This window comes from Falco naumanni, chromosome Z (genome assembly GCF_017639655.2).
Source record: "Falco naumanni isolate bFalNau1 chromosome Z, bFalNau1.pat, whole genome shotgun sequence".
In the NCBI taxonomy this organism is placed as follows: domain Eukaryota; kingdom Metazoa; phylum Chordata; class Aves; order Falconiformes; family Falconidae; genus Falco; species Falco naumanni.
The window spans coordinates 65,272,325-65,284,893 of NC_054080.1; the positions used below are offsets into that span (position 1 = coordinate 65,272,325).

General features: G+C 39.6%; 1 protein-coding gene across 2 annotated transcripts in view; it reads left to right on the forward strand.

Annotated features, from left to right (window-relative positions):
- Nucleotides 1-12,569, forward strand: part of PDE4D (phosphodiesterase 4D) — a 355,973-nt gene that overhangs the window by 240,201 nt on the left and 103,203 nt on the right. For both annotated transcript variants that reach the window (XM_040579497.1, XM_040579498.1), the window contains exon 3: nucleotides 8,390-8,426. In XM_040579497.1, coding sequence (XP_040435431.1) covers nucleotides 8,390-8,426 — 37 coding nt within the window. The remainder of the gene's footprint in view (nucleotides 1-8,389; nucleotides 8,427-12,569) is intronic.

Below are 12,569 nucleotides of genomic sequence, written 5' to 3' on the forward strand. Positions count from 1 at the left end.
TCACTCCTCAGGGCACAAATGCTCTGTGCTTGCAATGGCACTATTGCTGTGTAGAGTTTGTTCCCTGAAAATGGACTATCTGAAATTCTGACGATTTTACCTTCTTTGTCTTGACATCTTCTTGTTTCTTCTTATTATGTACATTTAGGGGCCTTTGAATTTGTTTAGCAGACCCTTTTTTGTAAACCTTGAAGCTGCGACAATCTTCCTGTGGCTAGCTGACAGCAAGCTTGCTCAGGCTGGGAAGTTACCTTGCACAGGTGCTCTTCTCAGCAACTCTGCTCTAATTTCTTTTAGAGAGGAAACTTTTCAGCCTGCAGCAGTAGGAGATTCACATGGAAAGTCATTCTTCAGAAGTAAGACAATCGTATCAGTTCTCAGCACTTAAGCATTTGGAGCAGGGACAAGCAAGCTACCAAATGTCTGCTGCTTAAGAGCAGTTCAAGGTAACACATTTTATTTTCATTTGCAACAAGCTAAGCATTTATATATGTCAGCTAATGCAATCAAAACCGATTAATAGTAACTCGTTAAGCTACACTAGCTTGATTGCTTCTAGTCATGTATGCACGCCCACTCACTAATTTTCTCTAACCTGAGCAGAAAACAAAACTATCCTTTAGTCACTGATGCTTGTTTGTTTTACAGATTTGCTTAGGGCTAAATGATGATTTCTATTGTATGAACTGTCTAACAATGGCACTGCTGAATTGGCCCAGGCATTTCTGATTGAGTTCAGCTCTTTTCTAATTTAAAGTCCTACATCCACTGGCTTAATCCAGCTGCTCCTTCAACGCACAAACTAGACCCCTGCACTGCAGTAGCTTCTTTTCCCTTGCCATTGCCTCAGTCGCCCCCAGGCAGACTGCCTTCCAGTTTTTGAAGGAAAACCACCTACACATGTGAAACAGTCTGACAAGTCCATGCTCTTCCCTTCAGGGAAGTTTCCCTTTAGGACTGAATAATTCTGTCAGACTTCATGCAGGCCAGTTAGTCAGGGCTGTCCACCATTCTTCTGTCATCTAAATGATCTGCTGTATTATGGTAGGAGTAAGGCATTGAAGTTAGGTGGCTGTTAGGGGCAATATGATAGGGGTGATTTCTTAAGCTTTCCAGTGGTTTTGTATCTTGCATATCATGCTGGCATCCTTCTGTGATGGCCCACTACATCAGTACCTACATGATTTCCTCAGGCAGATTACCCAAGTAAGATGTGCAAGTGCAGTGTCTTTGGAAAATATTTAAGCTTCCTGAGCAAGGAAGTAGCTGGGTCTAACACAAGAAACCTTGATCTTGAACTCTTCAAAATGTGCTATGATAGTTTTGTGGGAGATAGAAGAAGCCTGATAGTGCTGCTCTAGCATATGACATGGAATTGAGAAAAACAGTAATACTTCCTGTTCTTCGAATTAGACAGCTGATTCTGATTCTAGCCAATCCAGCAATCCTGAATGAAGCTTCTGGATTTGATGGGCCTTGGTTCAGATCACCATCACTAAAATGTACTTATCTGCCCTTGTCACCCAGCAAAGTCTCTTGTTTCTTGTCTGCTGAAAGCACAGGAGCTGTGATGTGATGCTGGTGATGCACTGTAAGGTACAGAGGTAACCAGATAACGTTTCCTGATACTGCCTGGATTAAATCTCAAAATTCTGATTTAAAAACACTTTGGTATTCACTGTTCCTTTTCAGCCATTTAGTCTGTAATTGGTGTGATAATTCTGTCTTTCCAAGTCTTTAGAGCGCTCCTCACCTTGGGTGTTAATGCAGTTCAACTGGAAGTAAGATTGTAATTTGGGTGACCTAACACTGATGACTTCAACAGAGCAGACCCCAAGTGTTCAAAGGCTTCTTTCAAACCTGACAGTGTATCTTCAGGAACTGAGATGCTAAAGAGGCAGCATGAAAAATTAAAGTACTTTCTTGTACAAAATATCCATTGTACCTGGAAAGCTCCAGGAACATGTACATGGCATATTTTGGTGTGTATTAGCCATGTGTAATAATCCACATTTGTTTTGAACTGTCTTTTGGATCTCTGATCATAAGGCAGACAAGTATTGTTTTCTTCATCAAGATGCCGTAGTGGAATAACTTGATTTGTGCTCCGTATGAAGTTGATCGGGGTGTTTGGAAACACGTCTGAAGTATTTGCTAGGGAAATGTATGCTGGAGAAATGTTTGGGTTTTTTTTTTTTTTTTTTTTCCATTTGGTGTGCCTTCCTAAGTCTAACTTGCTTAGTTAGATAGTTTGAGGAGAACTATTATAGCCAGCCTTTCTCTTGGCTGGGATATTTGACTTCTCAGGAACTGCGGCTTTTTTGAGCGAACCCTCTTCCATCTGGGTAAGCTCAATTGTAAACTCAATTGAAATTAAGTAGACTGAACTCTCCAGAACTCCCAGTATTACAGCAATACTTTTGGCTAATTAGGGCAAGCTCTGCTGCTGTATTAGAAAGAAGTATCAGGAGGACATAACTGCACAGTGCTATAGAAAAATGTGGTGTTCAAAAACACTCAGACAGTAGCTAATGACAGTCTGCTTCATTCAGGGTCTAATTTCAGTCTATTGTGTGATAGAACAAGTGGTTTCAAGTAGCTCTTCATAAAGATCCTGTAAGGTACATGGTTCCCAGAAATAAAGAAGTGCTCTGGGAAAAACAACCTCTTTGTCTGTAGCTCATGACTCCAACAACAATTTCAACTGCTTGCTCCTTCAACCCTAAAACCCAGCGCCCCGCACAGTGTCATAGTCTTTAGCCCCTGCCCTAGATGGCTGATCATCCCCCAAATGGCACTCAGCCTTTCAGTGAGATGCAAATTGCTGACAACCCACCGAGTATCTGGGAAAAGCTGTAAGCCAGTTTCTGTCACACTCCATAATGTGGGCACTACGTCGAGAGGTGCCTCTTAACCACGGTCAGCCTCAGCTTTTGGAGCCAGGCCTGGACCGTCTCATATTAGCACTAGAAAATTGTCTTTGAAGGCTTTAGAAATTGATGTGATGTGATTTAGGCACTTTCCTGCAGAATAAACTAAGTCGGAGCAGTGCGATTTCTGACTCTGCCAAATCAGTATTGCAGACCATCCCATTCAGATACTCCAAAGGCAGATGATGTGTGGAGCAGCCAGCCACCCCACTTGCTGTCCTTAGAGCACAGCTTCTGCTGACTAGTATCATTACACAATGTTTCTGTTACTCTGTCAGAGTGCAGTCTAGAATCAGATTTCATTGCTGCTAAAATCTGAATCTGAGCAATGTGCATCTTTTCAGCATACCTAATTCATATGTTTTTTGTGCATTTATTTGGCTTCACGTATAAAATGTTATTGGGGCAGAAACACCCCCCCCCCAACCTAGCAATTAGGGTAAACAATCACCCTACTCTCTGTTCTCCATTTATGGTTTTGCACTCAGTATATTTGTGTTCCAGCATATTTGCAAGCAAAACACTCATGTCTCATTTAAGATGTATTTATAGCATTATTGGACAGCAAGTCTGAATCAGCCTTGTACATGAGAGAAATAAGTGGATGTAATGTTTAATCCAAATTTAGATGCTTACACTGAAAAAGTGGGCTGCAATAGATTTTCTGATTCAAATAGAAGACTACTTTCATGTTCATCTTCTTATTTTGTATGTTCTATGTAAACAGTATGGATTTTCCCTGCTTTTATGTTTCCTATGTTTCTATATTAAAAACAAAAAAATAAAAAAAATGCCCAAATACAATTCTATAAAAATGGAGTCAGTCCTTGTGACAAAATGTGACAAAAGCCTTCACTCTTGCTGTGGAGCACAGTTCAGGAATTCCAGACAGCCACAGTCCCCTAGGGCTTTTCAAAGTCAGTTGGCAGCTTTATTCTTTCACATAGTCTGTGTCCCAGCTTTGTAGCCAGAGAATCCAACACAGACTATGCCAGCTGGATTTAAAGCCCAGCTGGCATCCTCAGCCAGTACTTCCCCTGGGCAGATACGTGAGGTTTTCATTCAAATGGAGGAATGTGACATCAAGATTCTTTCCGCTAGTCTTATAATTTATGCAATAAAAATTGTGTCAAGATTAACCAGGAATTTCATTTTGACTATATGTTGTCTATGAGAAGGTGTGTTGAAATTGGCATAAATACCTGCTCCCCTCTCCCCACCCCTCTTTAGACAGAGCACTTATTTGTCCTGTTTATGTCTCCTGTCTGCAATACATCTCCTCGAGATCACTTGCTTGGTATTCTTCACATGTGCCTAGAAAGTCTTAATCTGGGTTTAGTATGGCCTTTAGGAAGACAAACCTTATTCAGGACCTTCCCTGCGAAGCTCCACACTGGCGAGTACTAACATTTCTAGTGGTCTCTAAGTTCTGGGACTCACTTCTCCTTAATGGGTACCATGACTTTTTTCTGACCACATTAAAAAAACACCCTCTCTTTTTTAACAGTATCATAACAGGTCTGCAGAATCTCTCTCTAGCTACTCCTCTTATTAGATGATCATATTAGGTTATCCCAACTTAATTAAGAAATGAAGGTTATGCAGTCACCCTGTCTACGCTTGTGTTAATCTTCCTGCCAGCTTCTCTTTGTTTTTTTAATGCGTGCATCTCTAAGTTTCTTTTTAGTTGAGGTAAAGTTAATTGCTCTTCTGTAATAGGGATAGAAGAGACAAATTAATGCCAATTTTGAAGAAAGGAAGAAGAATTTTTATACTTTTTATTTGGCAACAGTCTGCTGAACATGTTCATCTGACAGCATAGCACTTCTGTTTCTTCCCTGGGGTGGGGACCTTCAAAGGCTATATGGAGTGAGTTCAGGTATGTCCCATAGGAAAGGTTTAGGAAGCAAAACCCAGAAAATTTGCAGGCGGCCAGGCTTCATCACTTTAACATGGTAAATAACCTGCAATGCATTACATAATCTTTGGTCTTCTAATGTAAATATGGCCTGTGTTTTATGTAGCAGTGATTCATCTCATGTAGACTGTGGTGTGCTTCAGCAGTCTCTTCTCATGGTGGGGATTTAATCATTTTAAATTTTGGGGCTATGTGAAAATTACTCTGCTTTCAAATCTGTCTTTCCTTTGAAAAATGAAGATGTGAACAAGTACGCCAGGCATTCTAGTTAACGGAGTCTAACGCTGATGTGAGCGATTTCTTCTAACCCTAAAGATTAACAGCTCTGTCTGTAGATGCTTGTGAAGTATTGCATAGGATTTACACGCCCTGTTGCTGCTTCTGTATATAGATGTGTGGCACTATCCTGTCCAGAATCCAGACAGAATCATCTATCAGCTTCTGTATCATCTGAAAAGAAAACAGCAGGACACTCATACATTGGAGTGTTTACTACACCTCTGTACACCATGGATCAATGGCAATCAATGATTGAATCATACGTTCTTGCTCTGCTGTACAAAAACAATAACACAGCCACTTTAGACATGTCTTCTCCCTTTTTGAGCACTCTTACCTTTTCCAGATTTCCTGACCCAGTGTGGATTAAGGATTACTCACCACGCTATGCAATTACTTTTCTGTTCAAGTGTGTCTGGTGTGTGCTAAACTGCTTTGTGAAAGCTGTGGATACCTGTACTTTCAGTATGACACTTTGACGAAAATAATGATAATATCTGGAATTGCTGTTCTTGACACAAGGGGCATTTGAAAAGTGAAAATTAAACCGTGGGTTGATTTCAGTGCACTAAATCAGTATTTAATAATGCCTCCTCTAAAAAATAACAAGCTACAGTATTTTATCAGTGTTCTCCAATGAAATGCAGTCCAGCAAGAGCTCAAGTAGAATGAAGTTTGAAAACTAGAGGTCATGCTGTTTTGTAGAGAAGGTAAGAAAAACTCCAGGACAGAAATCCCAGAAACGTATATTTGTTGCCTCTTAGAATTGCCTCAGCATTCAAAGGCTGGCAAAGAGGGATACTGAGTGGGAAGGAGAGCAAGAAAGTACCACCTCTGGTAAGGAAGTCCACAAGAGATTTTGAGAAGGTGGCCCACCCTATTTTCATAGTTCTGCCAATCTGCACTTTGACGGTTAATACCTATGTTGTGGCAGTTGCCTCCAGATTTGAAGCACTGATGAATATTTTGTGCATTTGTGTCGTTTTGAATATTGGGCATTCAGAGTGTTTGCCACTGACAGGTGCTTGTGACACCAGAAAGAACTAGCTCTCCGCTATCTGGTTTATTTACAGGTAGAAACAATTCATTATTTTTGTCCTTTGTTCAGTGCTTCTGCTACTTGTAAACCTTTTCGTCTCCAGGTTTTGGCCTCTTCAACATTTCCACATGTGGGAATTAGACTAGATAAGTAAAAAATGGGTTTGCATTTTGATTTTAGATGCAGTTTCTGTGCAGAATTTGATCTCTTAGAGAACACACTCATATCTAAGAATTTGCTCAACGCTTTGTTTGCTTCTTGCTTAAACAACCTGAGTAACAGATAAAGTGGGTATGTGTGAGGGAGACTGACAAATAATTCACTTGAAGTTTTAGGCTCTTCCACCTTTGCAGAAGTCATTCAGGTGACTAATGCAGAATTTCTTGCTCAACACAGCTGTGCCTGTTTTCAGGTGTCAAAACAAAATGGAGTATCTATACACAAATAGTAAAATATTCTTTATAAAAGGGAAGAAATTAACAGATTTTACTGAGAAACAGGTAAGCCGGCTGTCACACAGCAGAAAATATCATTTCACAGAATCTGATGACAAAGAGTGTACTTTTTCTGGAAGTGACATAGTGTCCATATTCACACTATATCTGTTCAAGTGGAGAACAGGAGAGAAAAGGATAAGATGGATGTGGCTTATCCTTCTGCTGAAGCCTTTGTGTAGCTGTGTAACTCATTAAGCAGTCCTGATCAGAAATTATAGTCTAGGGCATTTCCTGATATTTTCATGACCCAATGAAAATTTGAAGAGGTGCTAAACTCAGCTGGTCACTAACTGATCCACGATGTCTATAATAACCCATTGGATTTGGCTTCATTGGGCAATTAAAGCCTCTGAATTCCTCCCATGGTGCCCATGTTTCTTCTGTTTTGGTTTGAGGATCAGGCTTACGTGCTTTGCAGCCAGGCTGGAGCTGGAGCTTCACCTGAAGCAATACAATTCCGACTACTCCTGCAAAGACCTTGTTAAAAGTGTAGATTTCTTCCACAGGGTCTGTAAAAATCCATTTCTCTATTTCAGATAAATGAGATGGTAATAAAAACAGCTACACAGATAGTAAGCATTATAATAATTCTGAATACTGGGGAGTTTTGTTTCATCCTTACAGGCTCTCTGGTTGTACTTACTGCTTTTTTATGAGGTAATACCTGAAAAAAAACCTGCGAACAGTATATAAATCATAAGAATGATGTTGTAGCAATTCAAATGCAAATGATATTTCTCCATTTATCAGAAAGCCTTTTCCTGATTAGGTTTTCATGGACTTGAAATCTGTTGTTAAATACTCGTATTTTATGCTTAAACTTAAATAACATTATAATAGCACCAAAGCAATGTAATTTCTGCTGAAAGATGCAATTTGTAATTTGCCACAATGAATTCACTGCAGGAAAATACAGGAGAATTAAAAACAGAGTTGTATTGGATTTTTGTCTTTGGAAAATTTCTTTTCATCTTGATTGGTGCCATATACTAGATAAAATTACAGAAAACTCCATGTTTTCCCTGTCCTTGTGGTCCTCTGGAGAGCTCTGACTCCATATCCTCTGTGCTACAGATGCTACTTGTAAGCTCAACAGCCCTTCAGCCTACTTGTATTTACAAGACTGTATTTTTTTGAAACCATTTGAAGTGGCAGGTTTTAGTGCTGAAGAGAAGGAAACCCTCTTGCCCTTCCTCCCTTCTCCCCTACAGTGCGTCATCCCGGCATTTTGCCCATAGTCACCCCTGGAGTGGGTGAGGTTGCCACAGCAACAGCACATACTCTGTCACACCCCCTATAGCTATAGAAGTGTGAGTCAGTTTGAAAGTTTTACTAGCTTTTTATTCGTCTGCGATGTAGTGCTCAGCCATCTGCAGTGACTTACCCCTCCAGTACTCACAAACCTGCTGGTAACCCTCGATGGGGTCACTTTTGGTGTTTTCACATCCATCCTTTGGGATGAAATCTCTGCAATCCTAGGCAGCTGGTCACCTGCCCAACCCACAGCTGGGTCATCAGCCATCCCATAGACATGCCAGGCAGTTGGGCAATAGCTAAGTTGATACATACTTTTGACAGGATGTGTAAAGCCAGCAGCAGCGAGTAACTGCAGAGGAATAAAACTGGAGTTGCCTACAGTGCATTGTAAAACCTTATTTTCTTGCTGTTACAGTAGTGTGATAAACGTTCAGTAATACCTAATTTACAACCCTGCTTATTTTTTCAGACATGGAGATGACTTGATTGTGACACCATTTGCTCAGGTAGGCACAATTTTGCCATATTTCTCACGCAATCTTGCAATTTAAAGGCTAAATGGCCAAACCACGTGTTTTCCACTGTTACTATTATATAAGATACATTTGTTTGAAATGGGAAAAAACAATTGTCTAAACAGGAAGTCATAAACCTCCCACCCTTGTTGTCTGTACGTCTCTTTTTTGATTATCTAAAAAGTTGAAGTGCAACGCGATAAACACCTTTAACTGATGCATTTTCAAATACTGTAGCAGACAAGCATGATGAAGACAAATCTGTACTCTGTTATTCTCCTGCTTTTTATAATTGCAATTTCTCCTTTAGAACATTTTTTATGCATGCAATACAAGGTAATTTTTAGATGTGAGATAAGTTTTACCCGGAATACTTATGTTCCTTTACAAAATCATCTCTATTTGTTTGGTTTTTCCATTCAGATTCTGTTTTATAAAATACCAGCTCGAAATTCCATATCATTTAGATTGAAACTCCACAACTTTTAGCAATAGACATGCCTTATCATGTATGAAAACTTAACATTGCTATTTCTTGAACTCATGCTGATAGGTTTTACACTGTAATAGATAGGAATGAAAGTCAATTCAGTGTAACTACAGGGGGAAAAGACAAATCTGGAAATCATAAGTGATTGAAGGTGAATGGAAAGAGAAAGGCTGAGTCACCCAGAAGCCTCAAACAAGAATAAGGTGTCCAACCTGAGTCTGAATATGCAGGTTGCTTTGGTCTAATGATAAGCTGTTAAAACAATTAATATTAATGTAATAGGTTATTACATGTTCAATTATACTGTAAACTGATACAGTGTTTATATAGCTCTCTGGTCAAATCCTTAATATGAAGAACACCTTCATCTTTTATTAGCAGAGGTAATATTAAGCCAGGGCCTTTTCTAAGAATACTTTAAGATCACTCAAATGGTAAATGTACTGGAAAGAATACTGGCAGGCAAGAAAGTACAGGAAAAACAAGAAAAAGAAAAAGTAAAACCACTTCTGATTTTAGTACCTTGGGAAACATAAAAATCCTAAGTCTTGAGCACAGAAAAAAATACAAATTTTATGGTGGTGAAGCGATCCAATAATATTTTCTATAGTTCATGTTCACTGTCATCTGATTTTTTATTACAAATTATGCCATAATGATAAGACACATAATAATATGTCTAAAAAACCAGCAAGTATTACACACCATTTATGGATATATTTTTTTTGCTGGGACAAAGCACTCTATCAGTTTTAAGGGTAGTGTCACATTCTTGTTGGCGTTGATTGACATGCTTTAGCAATTAAAGCAGGAGCAGTTGAATGTTATTGCTACTTGCACCAACATGCCATAATTGATTATTTGAGAGCTTTAGTATTTCATTGCAAAAATCCTATTAGCAGTGGTTTAAATGAGCCTGGTTTCATTTGCATCGAACAAGAAAAAGAGCACTCGTAAGGTGAGTTATCACATGTCACATTCCCTGACACAGGGGGAATTGAGATGCTGTTGAGAGACCATGCCTGATAGAGGGGAAGTGACATCTGATTAGACTTTTATGAAAAATGTAGCCCTTATCTAAAGATTATTTGAATATGCAAAATCCCATCTCTCAGTGGAGCCCGATCACAGGCTGCATCTGCAGCTAAGCACAGGGCCCATCCCTCTGAGTTACATTAGCAGTGTTAGGACCTCGCTCAGGACTTCAGAAATTGGATCCCATATGCCAGTAAAATGTCTATGCATCATACAAACTACCCTTTTAATATATTCCTAGAGCAAAATTTCACCACTTATGTACATTTTTTGCATTGCAAACAGTAAATCCATTTTAATCCATTCAGGGTTTCCTGGTGGCAGGAGATCAGGGCACATGGACCACATGTTCCAGTTATTTCAAATCATCTGTATTTTCTTCAGCTGATCAGGAAGCTTGTTTCCTCTGATCATGAGCCACCTGGTGGTAATAGATCCAATTTTAGCATTTCAGTTTCTATTCAGCACATCACCATGGTAGTGTGGCTGCATTTGTTAACTGGAGGCATGGTGGCATGCTGTGTCCCCCACATAGAATCTGGCTCCAAGACAAGATAATTTACTATTTTTACCAGAATGGAATTTTGTAAGCTAAAATAAAAAAATCTATTATGAGGATATTTTTAGTTGCATTTCCCTATATTGTAATGTACAGCAGCTGCTGTAATTTCATTATTCATAGAATTTTGCCTTTAAAAATAAAAAAAAATAAAAAATTTGAGTGATTTGAAATTTAAAGATGAGTTCTGTACTGTTTTTATAATTAAAGAAGTTTGAGGTTTTAATGCAGTTGCAACTGTTTGTATGTAACTTTATTTTGAAAATAATGTTATTTACTTAAGGATTAAACCTGAAGAGGCTTGCAGGTGACTGGTTGCTTTTTGCACACAAATCTGAGTCTGGCCCTGAGCAACCTTGCAGCTCTGTACACTTCTTTCGCCAGCACCTCACATGCTAAATGTCCTGTTATTTCAGATCCAACACATACCTCAGCTAGGTTCATTTTTTCACCTGGCATCTGCTTAGCCTACTAACCTTTCTGAAACTCATCCCTGCACAGCAGGTACGGAGTCATTCAGGGCAGTCCAGCAGAGGCAGAGCTAATAAGCATAGCTGTACCTGAGGAGCCACTGAGGAGCCACTTGGCTACCTTTGTGCATGCTCCAAATTCCCAGTGCACCTGCATATACAGCAAAATTGAGTCCAGCAGGGCTTATTGAGTAGCGTTGGGGTTTAACCCTGGCTGGCAACTAAGCCCCACACAGATGCTCACTCGCTTCCCCCCGTGGTGGGATGGGGGAGAGAATCAGAAGGGTAAAAGTGAGAAAACTCGTGGGTTGAGATAGACAGTTTAATGGGTAAAGCAAAAGCTGCACACGCAAGCAAAGCAAAGCAAAGCAAGGAATTCATTCACCGCTTCCCATGGGCAGGCAGGGGTTTGGCCATTCCCAGGAAAGCTGGGCTCTGTCAAGTGTAATGGTTACTTGGGATGACAAGCACCAGCACTACAAGTGTCCCCCCATTCCTCCTTCTTCCCCCAGCTTTACATACTGAGCATGACATTCTATGGTATGGAACATCCCTTTGGCCAGTTTGCGTCAGCTGTCCTGGCTCTGCTCCCTCCTGGCCTCTTGTGCACCTGCTCACGGGCAGAGCATGGGAAACTGAAAAGTTGTTGATACGGAGTATGTACTCAACTAAAACATCAGTGTGTTATCAACATTATTCTCACACCAAATCCAAACCACAGAACTATACCAGCTGCTGAGAAGAAAATTAACTCTATCCCAGCCGAAAGCAGGACAAGTAGAAACTTGCAGCTGGCAAAACTAAGTACATTTTTTTTTTTGGCCTTTTTTTTTTACATTTTTTGGCCTGAGACAGCTCTGGGAGCCACATAAATATGTATCTTTGATAATAAGAGCATATACAAGCCATCTCAGCATCCTGGCACACATAAACTGAAGCTAGGCAGACTGACCAAAGAGAATTGAAACTGAACTACAGTCACTAAAGTGTGTGTCTTACCTTAGTAGGCCCAACGTTTTTTTCCATTTATGCTTTCCTTCTCCTTCCACCTCCATCTCATCCTTTCCATTTACAATATTTTCATACTCCAGCAGTTTTTATTTGCGTTTTATGTATTCATTTTTGAACTTTTGAACTCCAAGATCTTCTTTCCCTTTCTGCTCAGTTTATGCCTGATTTCCATCTGTGTATATCCAAGATCTAAATACAACATTTGTTAGTGTCAACTGTACCCTGGGCACGCAAATTTGATGGCATATACAATTATTTTTATTCTGTGATTAATGTAAAATATATGAGTTTGCTTCCTGATCTTTAGAAAGGAAAACATCATTAAATTAATACTGTCTAATTAGGCAACACATGTATTTGTATTTTTATTATCTTAACTCATTTGGGAATTACCTTGAGCTTGAACACTGCCAATCATTATTATCTCCTGAGTATTTTCTGTCTTTTACAAGCTTTCACTGAATTCTTCTTTTCTCTTCAGCCTCCTACCCCCTTCCTACCACATGTATAAGCTTCAGGGGCTATGAAAAGATGTTTGTATCCTCCTTGATGCAGACATCTGCAACCCA